Genomic DNA, 26,276 nt, shown 5'->3' on the forward strand with positions numbered 1-26,276 from the left:
GAATGGCATAGATCACATCAATACTTAACAGAAGCCGACTTAACAAAGCAGCCGCCCCGTGAGTGCCATCAGCGCCGTTTGATCTGTTAACACTTGGGGAGCCAAACTCGTTCAGGGACGAGTTAAGGCCACTAGGTGTCCCCCTGCCACAGGAAGTTATCTCGTTCACAGACTGAGACGAGGCAACAAACAGTTAACTCTACGAGCCTGCAGCTGCCCTTTGAATGACCTGAGTCCATTACGTCACCCAGTCAGTGCAGGCAGCCCCTCTGGGGAAGAAATCACGGAAGGACTTAACATTGCTTTAGATTCTACTTTGAAACATAAGAACGGCTTTATCTAAGAATGAGATGAAAACAGCCCCATGGAAGCAGAGAGCTGATTGTTTTCACGGCGACACTTTACCGCGATTTTTTTCCGCGATTTTTTGATTTTAGTTTCGCGAGCGTTTGTAAACAAATGGATTATCCTCCTCAATCTTCTCTGGACACGCACGTGCACACGCACGAAGCTTGCGAGGCACGTCAAAACAAAGCGTAAGTCAATGGTGGCAGCAGCAACAGCTATAAATGTTATAAACCTTAGCAGCCCATGTGTTAATAGTGCGATGGAAAGTAGAGCTGATTTGCTCTTACCTGGCTTAGAACCTTCGGGGACGGTGCCGTTCCAGATCGGATGAATGAACTCTGGCCTGTTGTCGTTCATGTCAATCACATTGATCACGATGTCAATGGGATTCTCCACTTGGTTGCCGTTGAGGTCAACCGCATGAGCTCGCAGCTGGGAAAAGGATATAAAACATAAATAAACTAATAGCACATTGTCACATTCAGGGCAGAAACCTTGTATCTCCAAGTTTCAAATTGGTACGTTTTTCCGTAAAGTAAAGCCCTGGTTCATCACACAAGACTATTGCACAAAACTAGTGAAAATAGCCGATATACAAGCACACAACGCCTCGCGGTGCGAGGCGTTGTGTGCTTGTATATCGGCTATTTTCACTAGTTTAGATCATTTTTTAAACGATTAAACGCACCCACCCATTTTTAAACGCACCCACGCACACACAGTATACTGCTATAAGAATGAAACCCAACAACCAACACTAAAAAGCCTTAGTTGTATTTTAAAGTTTCCTTTTTATTCTAACAGACACCGGAGCAGAGAATATATATCTTTCATGGCCCTATTAAAGTAAAATAGCAGATTATGCCAAATACTTCATAGCCATTTGAAAGACAAAGAATAGAATCCTTTACATTCTCAGACGGATAAGTCAGATTTCTTCAAGGACCAACGGCACGCCCCACTCGCCCCAGCCTCTCTACGGACTTAGTATGTGGGGGCTGTTTGGGCTACGAGGGGTCCTTGAGCAAAGGCCAACAGGCCAGACTGGAATGTACAATCCCCACCAGCAAGAACACATACCATACCACGAGATAAAGCAGGCTGGGAAAACATTCACAAAGAGATTGTCGCGGGCAACACTTTATCTCAGAAAGGAACAGAAGAGCTTTCTTTTATATTGGTACACTGCAAAACCCGGAGTGCTCATTTCGCTGCAGTCGGGTAGAAACCTCATACGTCAAAGAACTGTTCCTTTTCAGGAAATGGAATGGATCTGGAACGGATTTTCCAGAAATAGTGAAAAATAGCAGATCTACAAGCTCACCATGCGCCACGATGCAACGCATGGTGAGCTTGTAGATCAACTATTTTCACGACCTTTGCCTCACACCGTTGTATGATGAAGTAGGCCATTAAATGATGAAAAACATAAAAAAAGGTGACATTTGGAGGTTTCAAGGTTTCTGCCCGACAACGAGTCTGAGCACATGAGAATGCATTTTACAGGGTTCCCACACATTTTTACCAATTAATTTCCAAAACTTTTCCAGAATATTTAACCCAATTTCCAGGACTATATAACAATAATTCAGCTCAATAACAGGTCGCTTACTCCTATGCGCAATGCCCAAAGACAGGTAGTGTATGCCAGTGGTTCTCAACCTTTTCAGGCCGTGACCCCCAAAATAATCATGTTTTAACTGGGGACCCGGCATCCTGACGAGCACTAAGAGTTGAGGAATTTTGCATAACACGTTTCTATTGTGAAAATAGCTGATCTACATGCTCACAACGCCTCACGTTGTGAGCATGTAGATCGGCTATTTTCACAATTTCTACCTCTAATATTTGACAATTTGTTTGTTTAATTTGTTTAATTTGTCATTTCAGAGGTATTAACAAAATCAATAACCAAAGACAATGCATAGCTATTTTTTCCAGGACCTTCCAGGACCCTTGATAAATTCTAACATTTTTCCATCACTGGAAAGAAAATAATCTAATTTCAAAATATTTCCAGGAATTTCATGACCGTGGGAACCCTGATTTTACAGTGTGTAGACTTACATGGAAGTTAGAGATGTGCTCTCTGTCCAGAGGCTTGTTGACGGACAGCTCTCCAGAGATGGGGGCGATGATGAAGATGCCGGTGGGGGGCTGGTCGGCGCCAGGCCCCGTCACACTGTACCTCAGGGAGCGGTTCTTATCATGGTCCGATCGGATCTGTGCGCAGGCAGAGTTGAGAGTTATTAATAATGGATACACAACAGTAGTAGTAGTAAGACCTGTATAGTGTAGTGGTATCTATCTGTAAATCCAGGAGTCTTTGTTCGTCTGTCTGCGTGCCTGTCTGTCTATGTGTCCATTCTTTTGCCCCATACAGTATATGGAGGTGCAGGGACGTGCAGAGAATGCAGGGTCTGAAATTTCTAAAAGGGCCTTTTAGTGAAAATATCGAAACGTTGTGAGCTTGGTGGTCGGCTATTTTCGGTGCTTGATACCACACTGAACTAAGCATAATCAAGTCAATACTGGAGATGTGGTTTACAGCAAGGATTTCTACTCTAGAGAGGGCAATTCTTTCAACATAAGATGCCGCATTCAAGTTCAGGAGAGTTTGGACAAGACAATTCTCTTGAATGCTGCCTTCAGGTATGTCATGGAAAGAGGGCATTTGCATTTCTTTCACCATAGTGAAAACTGCATTCATGGTCTGGAGAGGGCACTTTTTTACAGACAGATAAAAGGGCAGGGGCTCAAGCCCCTTTGATGTCTATGTGTGCACGTGCCTGTGGAGGTGCACAACAATCTTGGTGCATCATAGATGACCAATGTCGAAGACTGGCCTCCAAGTACTCTGACGACGGATGCTGCACTAAGCACTTTGACAGTTGGCTACCGCACGAGTGATTAAAACATAAAATAGGACCCAGGCAGCTTCCAAACCGCTGTGGATAGCGTTTTCGCCTTTTGCCGTGTGTTCCTGTGCTTAAGCAGTTCCGTCTACGTCTATACCGTCAATCCCACTCGCCTTGTAAGCCCAAGACACACCGCGTCCCACATCCTGGAGCCACGCTGAGCAAACAGGCGATTTCCTCACCCTCACATCATCCATTAAAGCCCAGAAACATCCCCCTCTTAATACGGCTGGATTAAATACAATACATACAGATGGTATATACAGGACTTAGCAGTCAGTCAGGAAGTCAGCTTATGGTGAGAAGGGATCTCCTTCTTTAACAGACATGAGAAGGATTGCTGGTGTTCTGTCAGCCGCCCACGCCCCGCCGTGACCAGGGAATGGTAGCAAAATGGATGTGCCAGCCAGTGTCCTTGAGCCATGATAAAAGGAGGATAATATCGCAACAGACAACGGGGGTAACAGCCCACCGGTGGGCACTTTAGATTCCTCTGTGTTTCGAAGTAATACTGCTTTACGGAAAGAAAAGATAAACAACCATATATGGTGAGCAAAGTGTCCTGACCTTTAGCAAAGGTTGGAAAATATTGGGGCGTTTTTTTGGACGTGGAAGTATACGTATATGTGTGTTTGAAAATAGTGTGGGAGAGGCGGGGGAGGCTAGGGTAACTCACAGTGTGTGTGTGTGTGTGTGTGTGTGTGTGTGTGTGTGTGTGTGTGTGTGTGTGTGTGTGTGTGTGTGTGTGTGTGTGTGTGTGTGTGTGTGTGGAGAGCATGTCTGAGATTTGTCTTACCCGAACAAGTTCCTGTGGGAATGGCCCTCGGGAGTTCTCTGGGACGTTGATTGGGGGGATGACCCAGTCTCTCTTCATGCGCTGGAGCTTGCTGTTTGTTTGTCGCGGCCGGAACGCTATTTCCCTCAAACCCGCGGGCGTCCCTGGAGGGTCAGCGACATCCTGAAAGAGGAAATGACATAATTTTAGAAATCAGACAGTGATCAGATCCATACACAACATATTCCGGTCGGCGGAGGCTTTAATCTAAAAACGTTTTGGTATGGGGGCAGGTGTGGGAATCAAACCTTGTAAACCTTAGAGAGGCTGACGCAATGCCTGTCCTAAATTACAATAAATTATTGGCAGTGAATATTGATTATTGCCTACCCTTAAGGGCCGGTCACACCAAGCACTACAACTATAACGATACATAGTATAGTGTTCACCTGCACCATTGTCATTGTCATAGTTGTGTGATGTGATGTGTCCACTTGAGTTAGAATGTTTTTTAAAACTATATCTGTATAGTTATAGTGCTTGCTTGGTGTATAAAGCTGACCATTTGCCATTCCTAATGCAGTATGTGGATTTTAATGTTCTAAAAGGAGGGAAATTGCTGTTTCTGCAAAGCCAAACAATGGTATTAAATAGTTCTTAAATGCTTGTTCTTTCCTACAATTAATTCTTTTAAGACTCCTTTTGTGCCTTGAAAAATCCTGGAAGTAATGGTCTTGATGATGTGCCTTTAAGTGTATTAAATTCTTTGGTGGCACAGCTACAGCAGCCGACACCCCTCCTCCTCTCGCCCCAAACTACGGAAAAACAGATTGCTATAAATGGCAGACCCCCTCTCACGTCCTGATAAAACATGCCCACACAGACACCCAGGCTTCCATAATGGATCTGCCACCCTCCCTTGGCTGTAATGAATGAGATTTGAAACAAAGGAGGATGGTACCTGCAAGCTAGACACTAAACACCCAGATGGCTCAAATTGCCTGCGCTGCTCCAGAGACGGAGAGGACTGAAGCAGTGCCAGCGAAAGTTAAAATAACCTTGAACAACACAGGGCCAGGAAGCAGCGACAACAGAAAAACAATATGTACAGCTTGTCGGACTCGGCGAATGACAGCTGTAGTTCTGGTATGGCATCGTCATCGTCACACACACCTCTGGGGAAAGATAAGACACACCTTCGAAAAAGGGCCCTTCCCTTCTGCTACTGTTGCCAAATGCTAGAAACTAGTAGAAACTTCAGTGGGGAAACAGAAATTAATTAAGAATTTGGCGCCTTACAACATGACCCACATCCTGAGTTCCCCCCCCTCCTATAAGATCTGGGGAGGTGTCGGAGTGCCTCCACTAATCATGTTTGAAATCCGATTATACTGCTTTCGCACATTTGAAATGCAGAGAGGCAAGCGGACAGATAGCGAAGGAGCACGCTTCAGAGATATCTATTACCCTATTAAAACGGGCACGAGTGAGAGCAGTAATTATTTGCGACCTGTGTGTCTGGAATGATGAATGACGTGGCTGGTTTTGCTCAGCCCTGCACACATCTATCTCTGCAGTGCTGGAGGTCTGCACCCATCTAAACTCTGCACGAAAAATAAACTCCATCTTCTGACTAAGGGAGTGGTTCTCAGCCTATGGGTCGGGACCCCCAGAGGGTTCCCCACTTTACTTTGGGGACAATTAAGGGCTTTTAACACTTATGTTGCTATGATTTTTTCTCTTCAATGTCCCGCGTTGCCATGGTTACCATAGACTTCCATGTAATTGCGCAATTGTGTAAAAAGTGCACGCCCATGCCTAGATGATGCACCACGTGTGTGCACACTGTTCACAGCTTTCAAACAAAAAAAAATCCGCTTGGAAATCCGTTCAGGCATTCATGATTTATCAGCCATTATGTTTTCTTCAGATGTAAACAAACATGGCTGCCATGTTTGAAAGAATGGGTTGGTATGGGGGTTAAACATGCAATTTCGCGATCGCGATCATGCCTAATACATTTCTGGAGGTCCAAAAAATTGAAAAAAATAAATAAATAATCAAAAATGGCCCAAACTCGGGAAACTCGGGGTTGGCACAGCGGTAGTACCTTTTCAAACTCGGGAAACTCGGGGTTGGCACCAGATGTGTTAAGACTTTTAAGACCTTTTTAATACCTTTTATAAGAATAAATAAATGAAATGAAAAAAGTCCATTACTGCATCAAAAATAATCAACAAACTGTACTATAGATACTAGGGATGGGTATGATTCACCTTTGAATCGATACGATACCTTTTTCGATACCTGGGAATCGATATGATACCCTTTTCGATAACATTTTCGATACTTTTTATTTAAGTTTAACTGCTCTACTAGAGCAGAGGCGATGATGTTGATCACACAGTGTGGCGGAGCAGAGAGTATAGACGTTGGCTAATCATCTTAATAATAAACATTATAGGCTATTGTCGGCTATTTTCCACAGTAACGAGTGTAACCTACTAATGCTGTCATTAAACTCTCAGTAGCCCAACTGTTACAGATGCGACCGGCCAGGGGTGCCTTCCAGAGTATCGAAACGGGGTATCGTTCGTTTTTACGTGAACCGATGCCCGATAGTATCGACATCATGCAATCGATACCATTAAAAGTATCGCAGACGATACCCATCCCTAATAGATACTGATCAAACATTGGCCAAATTGTGAAATATAAGAAAGTGGCAAAAATGTTCAAAATTGCTGATCACAATGACACGCTCACAATGCCTCACAACATTGTGAGTTTCTAGATCGACTATTTTCACAATATTTATCTGTGGAACCGAGTCAGCTAAATGTAATGCCTCAACTCCTACATTTCCAAGTGCTTGTCAGGGTGGGGGCATGCGGGCATTTGGGGGGGGGGGGGGGGGGGGGGGTTGCGTCCTGAAAAGGTTGAGAACCACTGGCACTAGGGGACTACTTCAAACACTAGGAGAATCAGAATGGTAGGCTGCTGAACGATAGCCCAAGTGTTGGATGAAAGAGTGTGGCAGGCAAGGGATTGCTGTGTACTGTACGCACGTCTTATGCTCTCACATTAAATTCCCCAACAGCCCCTAAGGGACTTCTGCAGTGAAGTTGAACTTACAGTAGCAGCAGCTTGAGTAGGGGAGGTCAGTCTCATGCTAATGAGTTTATTGTTTAGCTGTCATTGATTAAAATATTTCCCTGGGGCCAAGGCATTCATGGTGCTAATAAAAAAATCTAATCGCTGATGTGATTAAGAGATGCATGATGATTCATGACATTCATTTTTCTGTGAGAGAGATAACCGCCCCTGACCTCATAAACATGCAAGATAGGGGAAACTCAATCCCTGATTTCATTACAATCAAATCAAGGCAAATGGGACAGACTAATGGAAAAGACACGCAAGCAACAGCCGAAGGAACAGTAAATAAATGCTTGTTTCCAGTCAAATATATTTACATGTCAGCCAGCATGAGGTTTTGGCGTCTATTTGAAAAAGCTGTAGCATGGCAATGTTTATCTGTTTTGGACAAGTCTGCATTTGTCTTAAACTAACCGTCAACAGAGACTAATGGTATCATTAAAATCACATACCTGCAGGAGTCACTATAGTAAATGAGTGTCAGTAGCTAACGATGGTGTTTTGAAAAGGCATGGTAAATCATTCCATGCAAGAAGTTTAATTTCAGCCCATGAGACGGCCGCGCCTGCAGCATTGACAGCAACTAGACATAACTGTCAGCATTAACTTTTAATCTGTGGCCACATAAAATACGACGTTCACCTTTAATGGGATTATCTGGGGCGCTGCACACTTTGAAATGGCCACTTGCACCATTCATTTGAGAAGTATGGGACTGGAGAGAAGAGGTGAAGCACTGTGGTGTTTGTAAAACAAACACGGTTATTGTATTTAGAGATGTTCATTGAGACATCCAAGAGCCCATAATCTAACATCTCATTGCAGTGATTACTGTAATACGCATATAAAGGCTCACTGAGGGCACAGCAAACAGCCACCGAATAGAGTGTGGGAGGCAGACAGATGAAGGGCAAATGGCATAATTCCAGTAAGTGGCAAGCAACAGATATTGTCTAATTGAACAGGCTGATATAATCCGCTGACAACAAAGTTAAAGCACCTCAAAAGTCCATAGACCGGTTTTCCATTTCCTGGTCACATAGCAGGGGGGGGGGGGGGGGGGGGATACGTTTTGTTGCAAGATTGGTACACACTCCCCTCCTCTCATCTACAGCCAACCACAATGTTGACACATGAGAACACGGTCAGTGTAACTGACTGCAGATGACTGCACACACCGTCCAGCAGAACAGCTGAAACGACACTCTCCACCTAAGACAGATGCTACCCATCTTCCCAATCACCAGTAGGGGTGTGTCCCCTTTTGGATGACAAGGCAATAACCTCGCCGGCGCGGGGGCCGGCTCATTGGAATCGGCTTTACGAGCAGCCATTTTGCATCTGCTCTCGCTACCCACTGACCGTGTTGAGTATATGTTTGTGCTCCTAGTAAATTGTCACATTACGTTTTAATTAGCGAGCATCCATCCAGTCTCCCGGAACACCTGCTACAATTTAGGCAACAAGTCATCTGTGAATGTGGTGTGTGCCTAATAAGCGCAAGTTATTTGATGGGGGGCAGAATTGATTATTCAGAGACTGTAGCAGCAACACCAGTCATACAAACAAGACAAATGTGTCCTGGAAGGGATAGAGCGAGGTAGTAACCTACCGGTAGGCTGGTATGGCTGGTAGGGATGGGGAAACTCAGCGGGAATCCCATCTCGAATTCATTCCCTTCATGGACGACAATCACCACCGTAAGCGACCCTTGCAGTGCAGAGGGCGTTAGGTCCCTGGCAGCGACCCCGAATAGAACCGCTCCGGAAGCTTCTATCCGGATTGTTTCCGGGTTGCTGCAATTCAGCACCAGGCCTGTTAGGTCGCAGTCCTGCAACGTCACTGGAAGAGAAACACAGAAATATTGCGGCCGTTAGATGTAAGACTGGGGATAATAAAAAAGGAAAGAAAAAACACCATGGAAAAGCAGGGATAGAGGAATGAAGACTGACAGGCAGGCAGACAAAGAGACAGAAGACAGAAGGACTCCTCCCACACTACTTGCAGACTGTGTAGTACAGTCCACAAAGGTTCTTCCTCTAACTCATACATTATTCACTTCAAGCTGTGCCCCAAAGGTATTGCTCAAAACAGGTGCGTCACTGACTGGAGGAAAGAGAGACGTGAGGGTGGGTGATGTCCCCGTTAAGGGCTTTTGCTGACACCCCTAAAATACCCAAACATTAGCTAAATTTAAAACCTAATATGTCAATTAGAACATAACACATAAAAAAGATAGAAAACATAAAAGATCAAGAATAATCCAAAAGAATTAAGTTTTAACTTTTCTTCTATCCTTTTCTCTTTTCGAAACATTTCAAAACAAGCTTTTGCACGCTAGCTTTGTCCCCGATGACAAACAGGGATGCTTTCCGTGGATGGCTACCCATCCTCGGCTTCCCAGGAGGGTGAAGTGTGTGATGTTTATTTCATCAGTATGTACAAACACAAGACACATGGAAACACACACACACACTCTCTGCCTTTCTCACAGACAGGTGGCTCAAGACGGGCTGTCTCAGTGGCAATGACACAACACTGGTTCATGTTACAGGTGAATGACAAAGCAACACACACACACACACACACACACACACACACACACACACACACACACACACACACACACACACACACACACACACACACACACACACACACACACACACACACACACACACACACACACACACACACACACACACACACACACACACACACTTACATTTTATAAACAAATACACCACAAACATCTCGGCAGCTAAGAGCTTCGTTGGCAGTTCCTCTTGTGGGGATAAACCTCCCATGCAGCGGTGCCTCATGTTTATAGTGTGCACAACGGCGTACAGAGGACACTGAAGTTACTCCCAGCTAGACATCAGAACGCTAAGATGTATCGCTGCAGTGGAGGCTCTGCCAGAGCCGTCGTGAATTATTAAACCAGACGTGGAATTACTTAACAAAAGCCTTGAGCAAGGGGCACCTAATCTTCCTTTCTCGTTGCTACCTTGAGGACACGGCGATGACTTTTTTGAGCATCGTCTGAAGTCAGAGCACAGCGAGCGAGCTCCTGTGGGTGCTGAGGCTGCACAGCGTGATAGGAACTCAAAAGGCACGACTCAATTCAACCACATGAACCCTGGCCTCCCTATACTGGGGGGGCCAACATTCGCTAGTAAATAACGAATCTACAAGCTCGCAAAGCATCGCATCGCAACTTCGCAAGCATCATGAGCTTGTAGATCGGCTATCTTCTGTGTAGATATAGTGTAGAGGGGGGAAAAAGGGGGAACCCCAGTATAGACCCCTGGGGCACTCTGGTCAACTAAGCACAGGGTTTAAATGGTTAAGATGACAATTACATACAGACAGATGCACACACTCGATTACGAGGACTAGAATAACACACATGTCAGTGAGGGCAGGAGTAGCTTTAACACCTTTCTGGTCTGGTTACTTTATAGTAACTGAGGGGAAGCGTGAATGACTGATGCCCGATTTTTGGGTCCGATGCCGATTCCAATTTTTGAGTCCTAGACTACCGATTGCAATTGACATATTTTTGTAGATCTGCTATTTGTGGACAAAATTCATGTTTGAAATCATAGAATAATATAACCTACAATTACATGCCCTAAATAGGGATACCAGGTTTTAAGTGGTTAAAAATCAAGCTTTATTACTTTTACTGTACCAATAGGGGAGGCAACGTTTCCTCGTATTGTGCACTGGGAGGCACAGTGGCCAAGCGCAGCCAAGGATAATCTTCCTCCCAACATAAAACCAGAATGGAAATGGAAATTCTGCGAAAAAATTCTGTGAAAAGTCCCAAACGCAAGACTTCTGCAACAAGGCCTCCTATGCAAATTGAAATTGAGAACAGCAAAAGAAAGTACAGTGGACAGAAGAAACATCAATAAAAATGTTCCCTCGTGCTGCATGGAAATACAATTATGCCCTAGCGTTATCTACACAAAGAGAGGGGGCAAAAATGTATGCGGACTCGGGTTGCAGCTTACAGATTAGAATAAAGCATTCTATGGGTTGTTTCACCTGAGGAGTTGCCATTCATCTAAATATTGATGTAAAGCACACAAGGGTTTCACCTTGGGTGATGTAGCATTGAGAGAGAACAAACGGCGTCTTTAATGAAGATACAAGATGCAAGAATCAAATCTATTCTGCATTGGAACATGCCTCATATTGAGCGAGCTCCTCCTGGCTCCTTTTGTTCAAGCCACCTCCGCCAATTAGTTTCTCTTTGTCTCTTTGAGCAGGACAAAGCCGACTTCAGAACCATGAATGACCTTCACTCTCTGAAGGTGTTGCCTTCAACCCAACCGCCTATAAATTCAAAGCCTTCAAGCAATCACCTAGCCAGCCAAAGTCTGCAGATGCTCAGACAGCGCTGGAATACAGAGTAAAAGGAGTGTCAAAATAACTCGGCTCACAATACAGCGGCTCGCTGTTTATAGATTTGTGAAGCTTTGCAATGTCGAGCGGAGAGGTGAGGAAATCTCATTCACGCTCCCCCTAATGAGGTGCTTGGATTATCATATAAATCATCGACTCTGCGGTTCCACACGTTTGTGTTTGTGTGTGTATGCGTCTGTCTGTGTGTGTGTGTGTGTGTGTGTGTGTGTGTGTGTGTGTGTGTGTGTGTGTGTGTGTGTGTGTGTGTGTGTGTGCGTGCGTGTGCGTGTGTGTGTGTGTGTGTGTAAGTGTGAGAGAGAGAGTGTGTGTGAGTGAGGAAGAAAGATACCTTTATAGCTACATGACATTTCAGGCTTGTATTTTGGACAACAATAGTGGTTAGCACAGTTATGATGGACTTTTATAGCAAACAAGCTAATAAAATCTGTGCCAGTGGCAATTCAACCATGCTAATAGTTGACATTCCAGGCTACTCACACAAGTTGGCTAAAATATAATTATAATGTGAAATGTGTGAATGAATATACAGACGAGTGTTGTTGAGTGTGAAGATTAGACAAAATGGGGCCAGCGCGCCAGCCTATGTGATCAGATGTTGTGTTTTACAAGCACATGGGTTTAATGAGAAAGAATAGGGGTCATGTCTCAAGAATGTATACTGCAGCATTCTTCATTTTCGTGAAAATGTCTAATAATAGCAGGGATATACTTGACTGCTGTGTGTCCCCCGTGATCTTTTGCAGCCCAAACCTTGTATTGAGTTGAGCCTCAGCTCTTTAGCGATGCCTGGGATTCGGCCATCAGAGGACCTCTGGGAGGCCCTTCAGCAGTCAGCCGCCATGGCAATCGCTGCACAAACTCCCACCAGGGCAGCGCTATTTCCAATGATAATGAATGGGGATGTCCAGCATGTGTCCATTCATTTATCACCAACACTCCAGTGGCTTATAACCCATTTAGGCCTAGGATTATTGACTGATTTAACTATTGAAAAACAGCAGATATACAAGCTCACACCGCGGCACGCGCTATTTTTGAAAAATCGTGATTTTTCTTTGCAAGTCTTTGAATATATCCATTTAAAAGCGAACATTTGTAACTCAAATATTTGCTTCTGGGGGGGGGTCACTGGAACAACATATTTTGAGATGGGGGGGTCCGTGGCTAAATACCTGTAATTTTGGGGGTCCTTGACATGAAAAAGTTTGAGAACCACTGGTTTAGAGGAAGGATTTAGAAGTCGGGTCAAAGATCGGGTCAAAGATATTCAAAGACTTGCAACACATTTTCACGATTTAAAAAAAATAGCAGATCTACAAGCTCGCAGCGCGCGCTGTGAGCTTGTATATCTGCTATTTTTCTAAAGTTAAAGAATACAATAATGGTTAAAGTGGTTAAAATCTAATGCGACTCGGGAGCGTTCCAGGTATTTGAGAGATAAAAGCCGTGGCAACGTATGGTATAGCCCTGCTAAAAACCTGGATGCTGCTGCAAGGTATCGCTATCTAGATGTATTGGCTCCCCAGAGTAAAGGGGTAAAAGAGATCTTGGCTACCACACCCTATCAGACGTGCCGTCATGGACACAAAGATAAAGGCCTTTGGTTTGGACAGAAACGCCGATGCAGCAGAGGGGGGGGGGGGGCTGCTGGGAGTAAAAAAAAGAAAAAAGAAAAAAAAGGGGGGGAAATAGAAAAAAACAGGCCAGTCAGCAGATAGGCTAGTCCAACTAATGCCCCGCACCGGGGCCCAAAATTACCTCCGACTCAACGATCCTATTCACGGCGCACGGGCCCCCACCCCTTGGCTGACGAGCAACACAAAAACCCAAGCTAACCTCTCTCTAAAGTGCCCCTCTATTGTCTGCTTCACCACGTGATAACCCTAACTCAGACAAAACGAATAGTGAAAGAGAGAGACACACACACACAGAGAGAGAGAGAATACATTTAATTTGGAACATGGAATGTGGAAACACATAAAGAGTCCGTCTGTGATTGCACATAGTACATAAAATTGTTCCAGAGTCTAGGCTTTTATGCCTGTCTGCCAATCGGCTATACTGTGCGTAAAGAGAGTTCCCTCTAATGTGCTGTAAATGTAACAAGATTGAACCCTCCCGTGTGGGGATCATCCCGATATTACCATCATTCATCTCCGGGAAGTGATGTCACCGAGAGGTGAGAAATACCAAGTAAGGGTGTTTTATCGCTAGCTGGGGAGAAATGCAGACCAGGCGAGTGCCCCAGAGGCAATTCCACTGGGTGAAATGCACGGACACCCCCTGACAAAATGCATTATTCACCAACGCACATGACCAGGGTGCGTGTGTCCTGCGAGTATCCTGCATTGGAGATGAGACAATCTCCTACTGTATGTATAGAGCAGAGGCTCAGACTGAACACATACAAGTGGCAAGCATTGGTGTTTGTTTATAAGATGCTGCTTCACCTCTCAGCAGAGGTTGCTCTCTGGTACCTTGGTTCAGAATTCAGTGACATGAAATTCTAAACGTATTCAAAATTGGCACAATCATGTACCGCGCACGCATGCACACACACGCGCGCACGCATGCACACACACACGCGCACGCGTGTACACACACACGCGCACGCGCACGCGCACGCACACGCACACGCACACGCACACACACACACACACACACACACACACACACACACACACACACACACACACACACACAAATAATCATTAGGGGCATACCTTTCTAGCTGCCAAAAGGCTTATAGTAATACTTTGTAAATAGCATAAGTTCATCTTACCTATAATTACTGTATGCTTGTGTGCATGTTTTCTTCTTTTTTACTGTAAGTAGTTCTTGAGCTTTAAATAATGAATAGACTCACGAGTCACAAGTCTGAAGAAACTCTACTGAGCATACAACTACTATCACACCGCTAGCCGTAGCCTATTCTTTACTTCAGATTATTTAACATAAAAGCCATAATTATGGATAAGGTATGCACGTGTTTGAGTAAATTCATAAAATGCTAAACACTCAAATTTAAGACTGTCTCGTGCAAAATAACCTTTTCCCTAAATTTTGGATCCTGGTTGTAACACAAAACTGCAATTTCCTCCAATATTTATAAACAAACGTAGGCTAAACAAACCCTCTTCAGCTTCAGAATGCAGAAACCTTCATGCCTGCCACATACACACTAAATACAAAGTGTTCATTTAACTCTGAAGGGTGTGCAAATGTAACCAAATGGACCCGTGACACCAAGGAATTTACAGAGTATTCATGGTTAGAGAACTTCATACTGGAAAAAAAGATAAACCAAACAAAGCTGAAGGTGATGCTTTACTTCTCCAATTCTGGACTGAATCTAAAATATGCTCAGTCATCATGAGACGCTGGGATGAAGCTCAGGCAGATCTATCCTCTAGATACAGTATCTGTCAGCTAAAAGGGCTTCTTCAGAAAAACAGTTTTGTAGGTGAAACCGAGATCTGGGAATGATGATGTTGCTTTTTTTTTGCCAGATTGGACGCCTTGAAGGTGTTTTACTAATGCATAGCACTTAAAACATGCAAAGGACGCCATGCAATTACAACTACCTAAAATATAAGGATTTGCATGAAAGAAATGAGCACAGTACACATACTGGTTAGTTTTCTTAGCTTCTCCAAGCACTTAAATGTTCAGTTTAATGCATGATGTTGGAACCAATTTCCCTTACTGAAACCGCTGCTTCAATTAAGGATGTATAAAGTGCATTGATACCAACCTCTCTTATCACAAACGGTCCTGCTGGCATATACACTGAAAAAACACCAGCAGCATAGACTGATGTGGCAATAAATCCATCCTGACTTGTGCAATTTCAGATATAACGACTTATAAGCTCCCTTGATATACCATACCAGCCCCTTAGGGGAAGCAAAAAAGAAAAGCATTTCACTAAATGAGATTCTCACCCCTACTTTTTTTTCCTTTCTTTAAAGCATTTCTATCACACTTGCGCATGTCCATTTGGCTGTAGTGTACCAGTGTGCAGCTGGCCTCTCTGACAATCACTCTAGTCTGTTCTAAGGACAATAACAAGGTATGCAGACCGATTCCCTGCCAGGCCCAGAGAGTCACCTCCATTTCCTTCAGAGCCAAAGCTCCACCCTATTAGCGTACAAAGGCTCTGTGTTTTGCCTGAGCAATGGATAGCTGCTAGGACATTAGCCTTCGATCTCTCCTCTGGTAATCTGGTGTCTTTATGTAGACAAGAAGACTGTTCGCTGCCTGCCGAGTTCTGACTGAACAATGTCTATAGCTGATGGCAACTGGCCTCTGCCATTGCTAGTGAACTGCTGTACAAGGAGGGCCTCTGATTCCAGTGGTGGAACAGCATTTTCTACAAAGGGTCATACTACCCGTGTACTTTTGCACACAGTGTATAATAGGCCTCCAGAAATTAGCCTCAGCAATCTCTGCACTTTAGCAGTGAAGAGGAAGCATGGGGAGATATGAGAATGAGTCTAGGGCATTTGTTGGGTAAATGAAATGATTCTGTTTTTCAGTGCAATGACAGCCTAGCAATGGGTGGATTACTGTGTCACTGGAGCCAAGAGCTGATAAGGCTAAGCTACATCCTTCTGCACTTATCAGCGCATAGCTACTGGGATTTTGTTCTGTGAGCTATCGAGACGGGCAGCTTGATTCAGTGGCTTTGGTAGGGTATTAAATTGACCACATTACCAGGATGTCAAATACTTGCTAACTTTATGATGCCTTTCAGCAAAGCTCTGCTAGCCCGGTAAATGTATACAGGTGAACCTCATTATCAGGAGCACTGCATTAGTATGCTGGTCATCCAGATGGCTAAAATGACATCGCTGACAGCTTTATATGGGAGCAGGCCAGAAATAGCCACAGCATGTTTCATAGTGCCTTTTGCTCCAATACTAAACGATAACGACTACAAATCAAGTCCAAAAATGTAACTTTTCAAGAAACCAGTGTTCCAATGGATCCAATGAAGAAATTGTTTAAAGCGAAAAGAGAGAACAACCAGGTGCTCAGTGGAGGTACAAGTCGAGTTAAAAACGCACAGTTGGTGCTTCTAGGATCAACGGGAATAAAACTTGAAAGAAGAGAAGCGATCCGAGCTCTCATCAGGGTGCCCTGAAGAAGACCAGTGGGTCAAAACATGTCAGCTTTTTAACCTTTTTGTAATGAATTTCAAGTACCTTGATTTTACGCCCGCCCTCTCCTCCTCTACTGTCTGAGTGCTCGGATCGCTCCTCTTCTTTCAAGTAGAGATTATTTAATTACAATCTCTTGTTAGTACATTTCATTGGTTAAATATTTATAGAAGCCACAGACAGATTTAGACAGTTTCATTCTGGCATCGCTATTTTGGGCTTGTCAGTACAGGCCAGATCTTTTTCTTTTTTTTACTCACAATGTGTCACATTATCGTTGTGAGCCATTTTCATTGGCTACTTTTGCTCAACACTGTGACGAAAATATAGGGCATAAATGATGGGAAATATGGAGATACAAGGTTTCAGGCTGAAAGCAACAATTCATATTTTGTGGAAAATGAAAGCAGTGGGTAAATATTACCGTCATGATGGGGCTAAATGAGAGGTCAGAGTGGCTGGAGGATTTGTGTTCAGCAGGCAACCAACAGCTAGCCTGCTGAACCCCTCAGATCTAAAATCAACATAATTAAAAATGAGGTTTTAAACTTCATATTAAAATGGCTGCACTTCAACCTCACACTGCCCTCTTTTAAAGGTCACTGGCTTTTAATTGCTCTCCATCGCCTTCAGTCTGCTGGTTCTCTGTCCAGTCTGCACTTGATGCTGGACTGTGAACGGGTGTGTGTGTGTGTGTGTGTGTGTGTGTGTGTGTGTGTGTGTGTGTGTGTGTGTGTGTGTGTGTGTGTGTGTGTGTGTGTGTGTGGCACGCGCGCGCGTGTGTGTGACAGAAGGGGGCGGGGCATGGAAAAGCAATCTGTGTGAGGTAGCAGGCCAGAAGCAGGTCTAAACACACTGAGACGGCACTTTGAAATGAGATTGAAAATAATAAGCCATTCTACGTGTCCACATGCACCTGGGTTTTACTGTGCCGTGGATTGCAAAGGCCATTTCCTAGTGACCACACGGTGAGGTAAAATGCATTTGGGGAAATGTTCCACTGCCTCCAGCATCCATCTCCATCACAAACATCGCCATGGTACTGTTACAGTGCTATTGCCTCTGAGGCATTTCCAATTTGACCCTACCCAACCTATCTATGTGCTTCTACGGAGAAAAGATACACTTAAAACACTCTTCTGATCATGACATTTATGGAAAATGGAAATACCATGAATATAAATTCTAAAAGATTGAATACCTTCCATATTTTGTCACTGGTGTGCCAAGAAAAAAGATTCTCAGCAACAAATATGCATCTACACAGATCAGTAAGATTCACACAAATACAAATCTGTTAAAAGCCTTAGATGTATTCTAATAATCATTACTTTCTTTTGTCTTGTCTTTTATTTCTGCATCGAATCTGGAATGCTGCAAAATTCAATTTATTTGTAATGGTACAATGACAATGAAGGATTCAACTTGAACTTGAAATGATGTTTATGTCATTAGCCTAAAAATAGATGTTAAGAGCGTGAAATGCAGATAGCTCAATAACTTTATAAGAAGCGGATGTTTCAAAATGCAGAAATGGCACTGGTTGGTAGGCATGTCTATTGTTCGCATACACAACCAGATCAAAGTAGCTGATCTGGCCGATTGAACGACTGAGGCCAACATTGCCCTCCTTAAAACCCTACACTTTCACTAGAGAGGCTAATAAAACTTTTATTTCCCCCAACGTATAGCCAACAATTAAGAGATTGCAGGTGATTTCATCACGATGCTTGAATTCATGTTTTTCAGTCTTGTTATGAACGTGGAATGTGTTTTTTCCAAAAAATAAGGTGCATCCCCTGGAAGCAGCAATAGTGAGTTTACTGTGTCTATTCCTATTATTTTGTGTCAGAGATGCAGGACACGTACTGTATATTGTTCAACATCACTGCCTTTAGAAAGTTCTAAAGTTCTTGCTATGATTAAAGTAGTTCGAACGGGTTTCGCCATCCTTAGAGGCCTGCACTCTGGCCAGTGGGGCTAAAAAAAGATTGGTGAAGGGAGAGAGTAGACATCCACTGTGTGAAGCAGAAGATTGAGAATAAAAGCAGACAGTGCAGCAATGGGTCAATTGCACCACCCGATTATTCCAAAAAGAACAAAAGAAGTTTCATGGCAATCTGCCCATTAGATTTGGACAGTTTGTGTGCATGACTGCACCTTAATATTTTTCTGCTCAAGTCCTACAGGAAGCATGAGGGCAGCACAGCATATTCCATGGGAATCCAGACTCAAATTTTAGATGTCTTGTTTAGGACTAAAGTGATGGATGGAAAGACCGAAATTCCCATCCTTAAACCTACATCGCTACTGGGCTAAATGGGTGTATGTATGCATTTTGCAAGTTGTGCTTAAAAACAGCCATCCGTCCACATCATACCTTTTCATACAGTCTTTTGTTCTGTATGCTGCCACCTGAAGGTGTCCGGAGAAACAGCCTCTAATATAAACCTCTGTGGAATTCCATGGGGAATGAAAACCGTAAAAGAAAGGCGGCCTTATCAGCTGATCACTCTGAACCCCAGGTCTCTGGTGCCAAGCCCAGCATATTTTTTTCAGAGGCGGCTGGATCATGAGGTCTGGGCACTAAACTGGCTGGAGTGCAGCCTATAATGGGGCATTAGTTGGCCCTTTTGATCTCCAACCCACAGTTTTGAAGCAGTTCATTTCATCCCTTGATCATTTCTGTCAGAATGTGATCATAAAAAGCAATAGGAGACATGGCTGCTAGTGCTGGTGAGGTATCCTCCATAGGCATGTTCTTTTAAGACTTTTTATTACCCTGGCAGAAAGGCACCTACAGTATCGTTGAAGTGTGCTCACCGCAGACCTAGAGACTAGCCAGGTCTGCTATAAGCACACTAGAATAACTATTGCGTAAAGCTAAAAAATAAAAACTGTACTGTACTATGCTCCATAAGGGAATACTGGGTTGTCATAAAGTATCAAGTTATAATTCAAGCAAGAAGATTCTAGTCTGAAAAATGAAATGTGGAAGTGACTTAAACCTACTTTCTCTCAAATGACCAGCAGGAGGCGGGCGGCTCCACTGATCGCAAAACAGTCACATTATTGCAACCGTAGGTCGCAGTTTACTATGAAACCCGGCAGATCCTGTTCGTCAGTCAGTCCGTCCATAACGCCTCAATGTCTATAGTTGACCTGTTGTGACATCACATTGTTGACTGCCACGCTCCATATATGACCAAGACAGCCTGTTCTGGCAATCATATATGGAGATCCCTGATGTCATCAATATTAAGCCCATATTTGGCAATGCCCATATTAGGATGCTCCATATGGCCAAGACAGAATTAATTTGCAAATCAAGACTGCTGACTACTATCATCACCTGGATCTCCATATGTGAAGATCACAACACTGACCTCATCAAACCCTGGATATCCATACATGGAGACGGCTGGATCATCACTTACTGTAGATCTCTATATATGGAGCTGACCTCTACATCTGATTCCCAGATGATGCCCTATTAGGGCAACCATACTAATAGAATCCCTTTTATGCCCATCAATACCTGGGAATGCCCATATATGGAAATATTGTCAGTCTAACCAGTGTGGTTGCCGCAACACGAGTTACACTTGCAAATGTATACCGTCCTTGTCCCTTTTAAGCCCATATCCCTGTCCCAATATATGGGATAATATATCAATATTAAGCGCATATCTGGGAATGCCCATATTTGACAATGCCCATATATGGACGCTCCATATATGGCTAAGACAGAATTAATTTGCAAATCAAGACTATCATCACCTGGATCTCCATATATGAAGATCACGACACTGACCTCATCAAACCCTGGATATCCATACATGGAGATGACTGGATCATTAACTAGATCCCATATATGGAGCTGGTCAATAAATACCTCTACATCTGACCTCACAGACTCCATATATGGATGTAGCTGACCTGTTCTGACATCACAGTGATGACTCGACCAGCTCAGCAGAAGGGTATACATGCCAAAGCACTGCACACGCCCATGTGCACGCACCCATTTGTGCGACCACACCGCTTCTCGCCCTTAGGGTGTCTTACTGGTATAGAAGTCTATAGGAAAATGACACTTCACTTCTAACTTGATTCATTACCTCAGTAAACATAGTGTCTGTTTTTGAGATTATGTTTTCAATGCCTAGTTTCAAGTTTTCTTCAATACAACAGCACAATGTAAATAATGGTACCATTAAGTGTAAAAACAATGGAATGGACAATAAAGCAGGGTATTCCTAGAGGGTGGCACCCTTGTCATTGACAATCACTGTGGCAGCGACATCTCAGCAATCAGGATAGAAGCATACCAAACGGTTATCTCCAGCTCCACCTCTTGTCCAAATATGGTCACTTCTGGTTGACAGAGATCCATGATGGAGACATCCATAGAGGAAGACGGTCAATTGCAATTCCCTAAACCCTAACTCAGAGCTTCAGAACAGTACACCACAAACCAATGGGTGACTACACTGACAATGATGACAGTGGCTCATATCTGCACTTGCTTGCTTTTGCAAACTAAAACATCCTTGCCCTATAACCACCATGCCTTTTATGTCTCGTTAGAGCAGAAACAATTCAGAGTGAAAACAACATTTAGAAACTCCATAGACAAACAACTGCCTGAAAGGTTGATGTCTGATCAATACTAGTTGGCCTCAAAAGCCTTACTTTGCTTGTTGCAGGCATTTCTATTAAATTCCAGTGCAGAGTAGACATGCTAAAAAAGAATGTTATTTCCTACCTAGGCCAATCCAGTGCTGCTTCAGCGAAAGTATAAAATACACGCTGAGGCATTTGCAAGCTCAACCAGACATGATTTGCATCACCACCCAATTCAAATTACCTCTCAGCTGCTTGTTGGGAAGAGTACGGACATGGTTGTTCAGCATATCTGTTCAGAGAAGCATGTGCATTTTCACTTGTTCCAGCCAAAAAAACATCCTGGGTGTTAACGCTATGCCAAGTTCATGCACGGTCGCTCTTAAGCCTGATTTATACTTAGTCGTACGTTAGCTTCCCACGCAGACAATAGATGATCTACAAGCCCACACTCACATTGCCATACAGCACATGGTGGGCTTGTGGATCTGCTATTTTTGGTGTGGTACACAGATGCGCAGCAAAGTATAAGGATATAATATAGATGCCAGGACAAGGGAAGTTCACCTGACAGCTGAATCAGTAGAGATGGTGGGGGAGAACTATTGCATCGAGTACTTTCATCGAGTGCAGATCATTAGGTTGAATTGTTTGTTTCATTATTGATGTATTGATTCGAAAGAGTATGTACAACTTTTAGAAAGACTGAAATATGTACTATAGCTTTAAAAAGTCTCCGATAAGATTGATTTCTCCACAAAAAAATGGTGATGGAAGGTAAATCAACAAATGCAATTAAGGATTTAATTAAAGTGCCAATTCATCTTTGTCTAAAATTAATTCTTTGCCACATGCCCTTAGATCATTTATGGCAGACAGAACCAGGTGAACACAAACCACAAGGGCGTTGGAACTTTGATTTGCAACGGACAAGCACCGTGCAAATTAAAGTGCAGGAAGACAAAGACATTTCCCGGGGGCCTGACCAGAGAGGAAGCTATTTGTACGTTATCAATTTTGATAAAATTAACACGGCTGTACATTGGGCCGTGATTAAATTCTGACAAATTGTCTAACCTCCTGTGCCAGTGCTCAACGCGCAGTTCATTAAACGCTGCGAGGAGGCAGCGTCAGCGACCGCAAATAATAACCATCACGCGTGACAGAGGTAGGTGGCCCTGGTAATCACACAGATGTGTCACACACGCCCCACACATATTTACACAGCACAGGCCTAGGCTAATGCTCTCACACCAATCCTCAGGTTCTCATTTCCTTCGGTCTGGTGATGAAAAAAAATACGGTCCTTCATTCGCCCCAATGCCATTTCATTAGGCAGAAAGAAATAATGTTAAGATTTCAATTTAAGTTCACCTCCATCAGGCACACAGCTCCCGTAGCTGCGTGATGGCATATGGACATCGTGTGACGTCTAAAAGGCAATATGTGACAAAATAACATGAATATTTCCAAATTACATGCACTGGTTCCCACAAGCTGCTCAACAAGCCGGGTTTGCACAAGTCTAATTTCGTACACTCACAGTCACTAAAGATCCCCCCGCCCCTCCTCACCCTCACACAGGACGCAAAATACTAGCAGCCAACGAAATGTAAGCATGAACTAATACTAGATGTTTGGTATATCTTCGCTGTCGGGCAGAAACCTTGTATATACTCCTGTACGTTGTTGTATGACAGCAAAAAATGCAGATCTACAAGCTTGTAACATAATAAGCAATGTCTATCTCTTGTAGATTCTTATTAAACTATAATGACAGTTGAAAGTGGTTAAGTATGTCTGTGGATTTCATACATATTTGACCAATGAAAAGCATTAACAGGAGCTTGTAATTAAATAATTACTACATTGGTTCCACTGGAACACAAGGTTTTTGAGTTTTTTTTCCCTTCCTTTTGGACAAGGTTTCTGCACGACATAGTGTATTCTATGCTAGATATTGCTTATTGTTACTTTTTCTTTACTACTTGGCCTGAACCTCTGACCTCAGAATAATGTGGGCTCACTAGCAATAATAATCTGAATACTAATTAACAGAAATATATTGCTAATTATGAAGTAGGCACGGTTTGCGCAGCATCTCTACTTTCACTGGAGACAGTGTAGGAATGTGCCCACTTTGCATAGTTCTGTTGCCAATCAAAACGCATGCAAGTGACTGGCTCAGGTAAAGACTGACATGGTCCACTGCATCCAATTACAAAACTAACCACACACACAAACATGTAGGTTACGTTCCCTCTCCCTCACACACACGCGCACACACATGCTCCCTCTCTGCCCAACACACTCATATGTAAACAATATAGTCACTTTTCTTTTTTTGCTAAAATGCCAACTCAATAATTTGGGACAAATGCACACATAAAAAAAACAGTAGGTGATGTTTTTTTTCCCACAATTTACTCCGTCTATAAAAAGACCAATTAACGATACTCAAGGGGGGCGTGTTTAATTTTTATGTTCAGATGCGTTCCCCCTAACATGTACAATAAAAGCTGACGAAAAATGAATGAGACTGGAGGCAGTCCCTGAGCCATTATGTCATTGTTCATGAAGCAGTTGTGTGTTCACACTGGCTTCTGGGGAGCACAGCTAATGGGATTCCTGCACTCTGCCTTTTCCTTTGGAGAAGTGAAGGCATGGGCAGGGGCGTCACACCAAATTCTGGGCCCTGGGTACAAGGATTCACTGCGAGCCCCCCATGATGAATGTTAAATATTGAAAAATATCAGATATACAAGCTCACGCTCATACAAGCTTGTAGATCTGATATTTTTGAAAAATCGTGAAAATGTGTGCAAGAAACCTATGTCAAGGACCCTCAAGATGATATGTATTTGGCCACGGACCCCGATCTCAAAATATTTAGTTCCAGGGACCCCCAGAAGCAAAATTTGAGTTAGAAATGTTTGCTTAAAAAATACATATATTCAAAGAGATTTTCACACATTTTAAAAAATAGCAGATCTACAAGCTCGCAGCGCGGCACTCGGTGCCGCGCTGTGAGCTTGTATATCTGCTATTTTTCAATAGATAAAGTTACTAGGGCCCCTCCACCTTGGGCCCCAGTAACTCAGTCCCACTTTCAGTCCCTTCCTACCCCTTGTGACGCCCCTGGGCATGGGGAGGAGAATAGACAGGGCTGCATCTGAATCCTCTTTGGCTGGGAAATGAACCGCGAGACAAAGGAAGGTGAGGCTGACAGTCTCTGGAGAAGACCATTATACTGTAAGATAGTGGGCTGGTTCTGTTTCACTGTCAAAGCGGGAAAAAAAACTGATTTACTGAGACTTTTTCGCACGCACGGACGCACACACGCACACACACGCTCAATCGCATACTGTACATCCATGTGCATTTAAACACACAAAGACTTTCGCAATTCTAACTCACAATGTATGCCAACCTCTGTGTACAAGCTGTAGTTAACATGCCTTGATATTGTGTGTGTGTGTGTGTGTGTGTGTGTGTGTGTGTGTGTGTGTGTGTGTGTGTGTGTGTGTGTGTGTGTTGAATTGAATTGAATTGTGTGTGTCTGTGTACAGTACACACATATACAGACACATACGTATGTATGTGCTCTGCTTTTGAGTCCTTGGTTTAGAAACATGCTTACTTTAAACCGACATAGAAAGACGAAAAAAGAAAGATTCCTCCAAAAACAATGACGCCAAAGAATGCACGGTTTCTTCAAAGCGAGGGATTAGGGCAGCTGCCAATACACAGGGTGTGCGTGTTTGCCACTGCATGTTTGAATCAATACGTGTCAAATTCAGCTTGAAACACAATTAGCCTGTGCTAAAATGAAAAAGAGAAAAAATACACAGCAGGAAGATTAAAGGCGAGCACAATGTTCCACTCAAAAGCTTTCACATTCGGCACATACACAGCTTTTTAGACGTATGACAGCTTGTTATGTGCAGTGCTAGTTGAAGAAAGGAAACACAGAGGAAAGCATGCATTTGTGTGAATTTCCAAACACTTTCTCGTGTTCGTCGACCAAACGAATACCGGCTTTGAGGGCCGTGATTTCCGTAGGATATCAAGCTATGGCTGACTTATGCATAACTCACTTCTAACCCACTTCGACCTGCCTGACTCAACCCTCCCCCCACACGTTGGTGCTCAAAGGAGGATCAAGTGAGTGCAATGGAACAGAAAGGAGGGGGAGAAGGGAGGAGAGAATGCTGTATGGAGTGTAGTATAGGATCATCCATCTGTGCAGAGTAATTAATGTCTGTATCTGCAGGCTGCATGAATCACATTCTTTTCAAATTGATAGCACAGACTCCTTGTAATTGCACTGATGGTCTGTTGCAGTAGATAAATAAAGAAATCCAGTGTAAAAGCTGTTTAGGTTCTGCCACAGTCTGTAGGCTTTGAGGACCCCAAGTGTTTATCTAGTGCAAGAGTTAGTGAAAATTGATAGAGATTTCATGTGCAAACCAGAGTGGTTGCAGATCTCTAATGCTGTTGTCTTTGATGCAGAGCTTTAGCCTTTGAAGCTCCGTGCAGCGTCAATTTGTAAGAGACACGCATCTTTCTATTAGAGCTGCTGACGTTCATATGCATGCCTCCTTTAATCCAGCCCACCATGTTGACATACAGTGATGCAGGAGTGAGGTTTGCCTGGGCATAATGCAGTGTTAGCATCAAGCAATTGGTCACTAGAAAAGGGGGGGGGGGGGGAGTGAAAGGAGGACCATCTATTCCAAAATGCAACGGAAGTTCATCATAGTTAATCTTCTTTGAGGATATTTGCACACTGAAAAAACAACAACACAAAAAACATGCCCAATATCCAATCTGCAAGGCCGTAATACATCTTCC

At 43.5% G+C, this 26,276-nt stretch overlaps 1 protein-coding gene across 1 annotated transcript in view; it reads right to left on the bottom strand.

Moving 5' to 3' along the window:
- Window positions 1-26,276, bottom strand: part of LOC308286006 (cadherin-2-like) — a 70,623-nt gene that overhangs the window by 18,072 nt on the left and 26,275 nt on the right. Inside the window, exons 3-6 of the mRNA XM_080726963.1 lie at window positions 8,813-9,042; window positions 4,063-4,224; window positions 2,416-2,571; window positions 636-780 (exon numbers count right to left, since the gene is read on the bottom strand). Of these exons, the coding sequence (XP_080583089.1) occupies window positions 636-780; window positions 2,416-2,571; window positions 4,063-4,224; window positions 8,813-9,042 (693 nt within the window). The remainder of the gene's footprint in view (window positions 1-635; window positions 781-2,415; window positions 2,572-4,062; window positions 4,225-8,812; window positions 9,043-26,276) is intronic.

Source organism: Nannobrachium achirus (assembly GCF_963921795.1).
Source record: "Nannobrachium achirus genome assembly, chromosome: 5".
In the NCBI taxonomy this organism is placed as follows: domain Eukaryota; kingdom Metazoa; phylum Chordata; class Actinopteri; order Myctophiformes; family Myctophidae; genus Nannobrachium; species Nannobrachium achirus.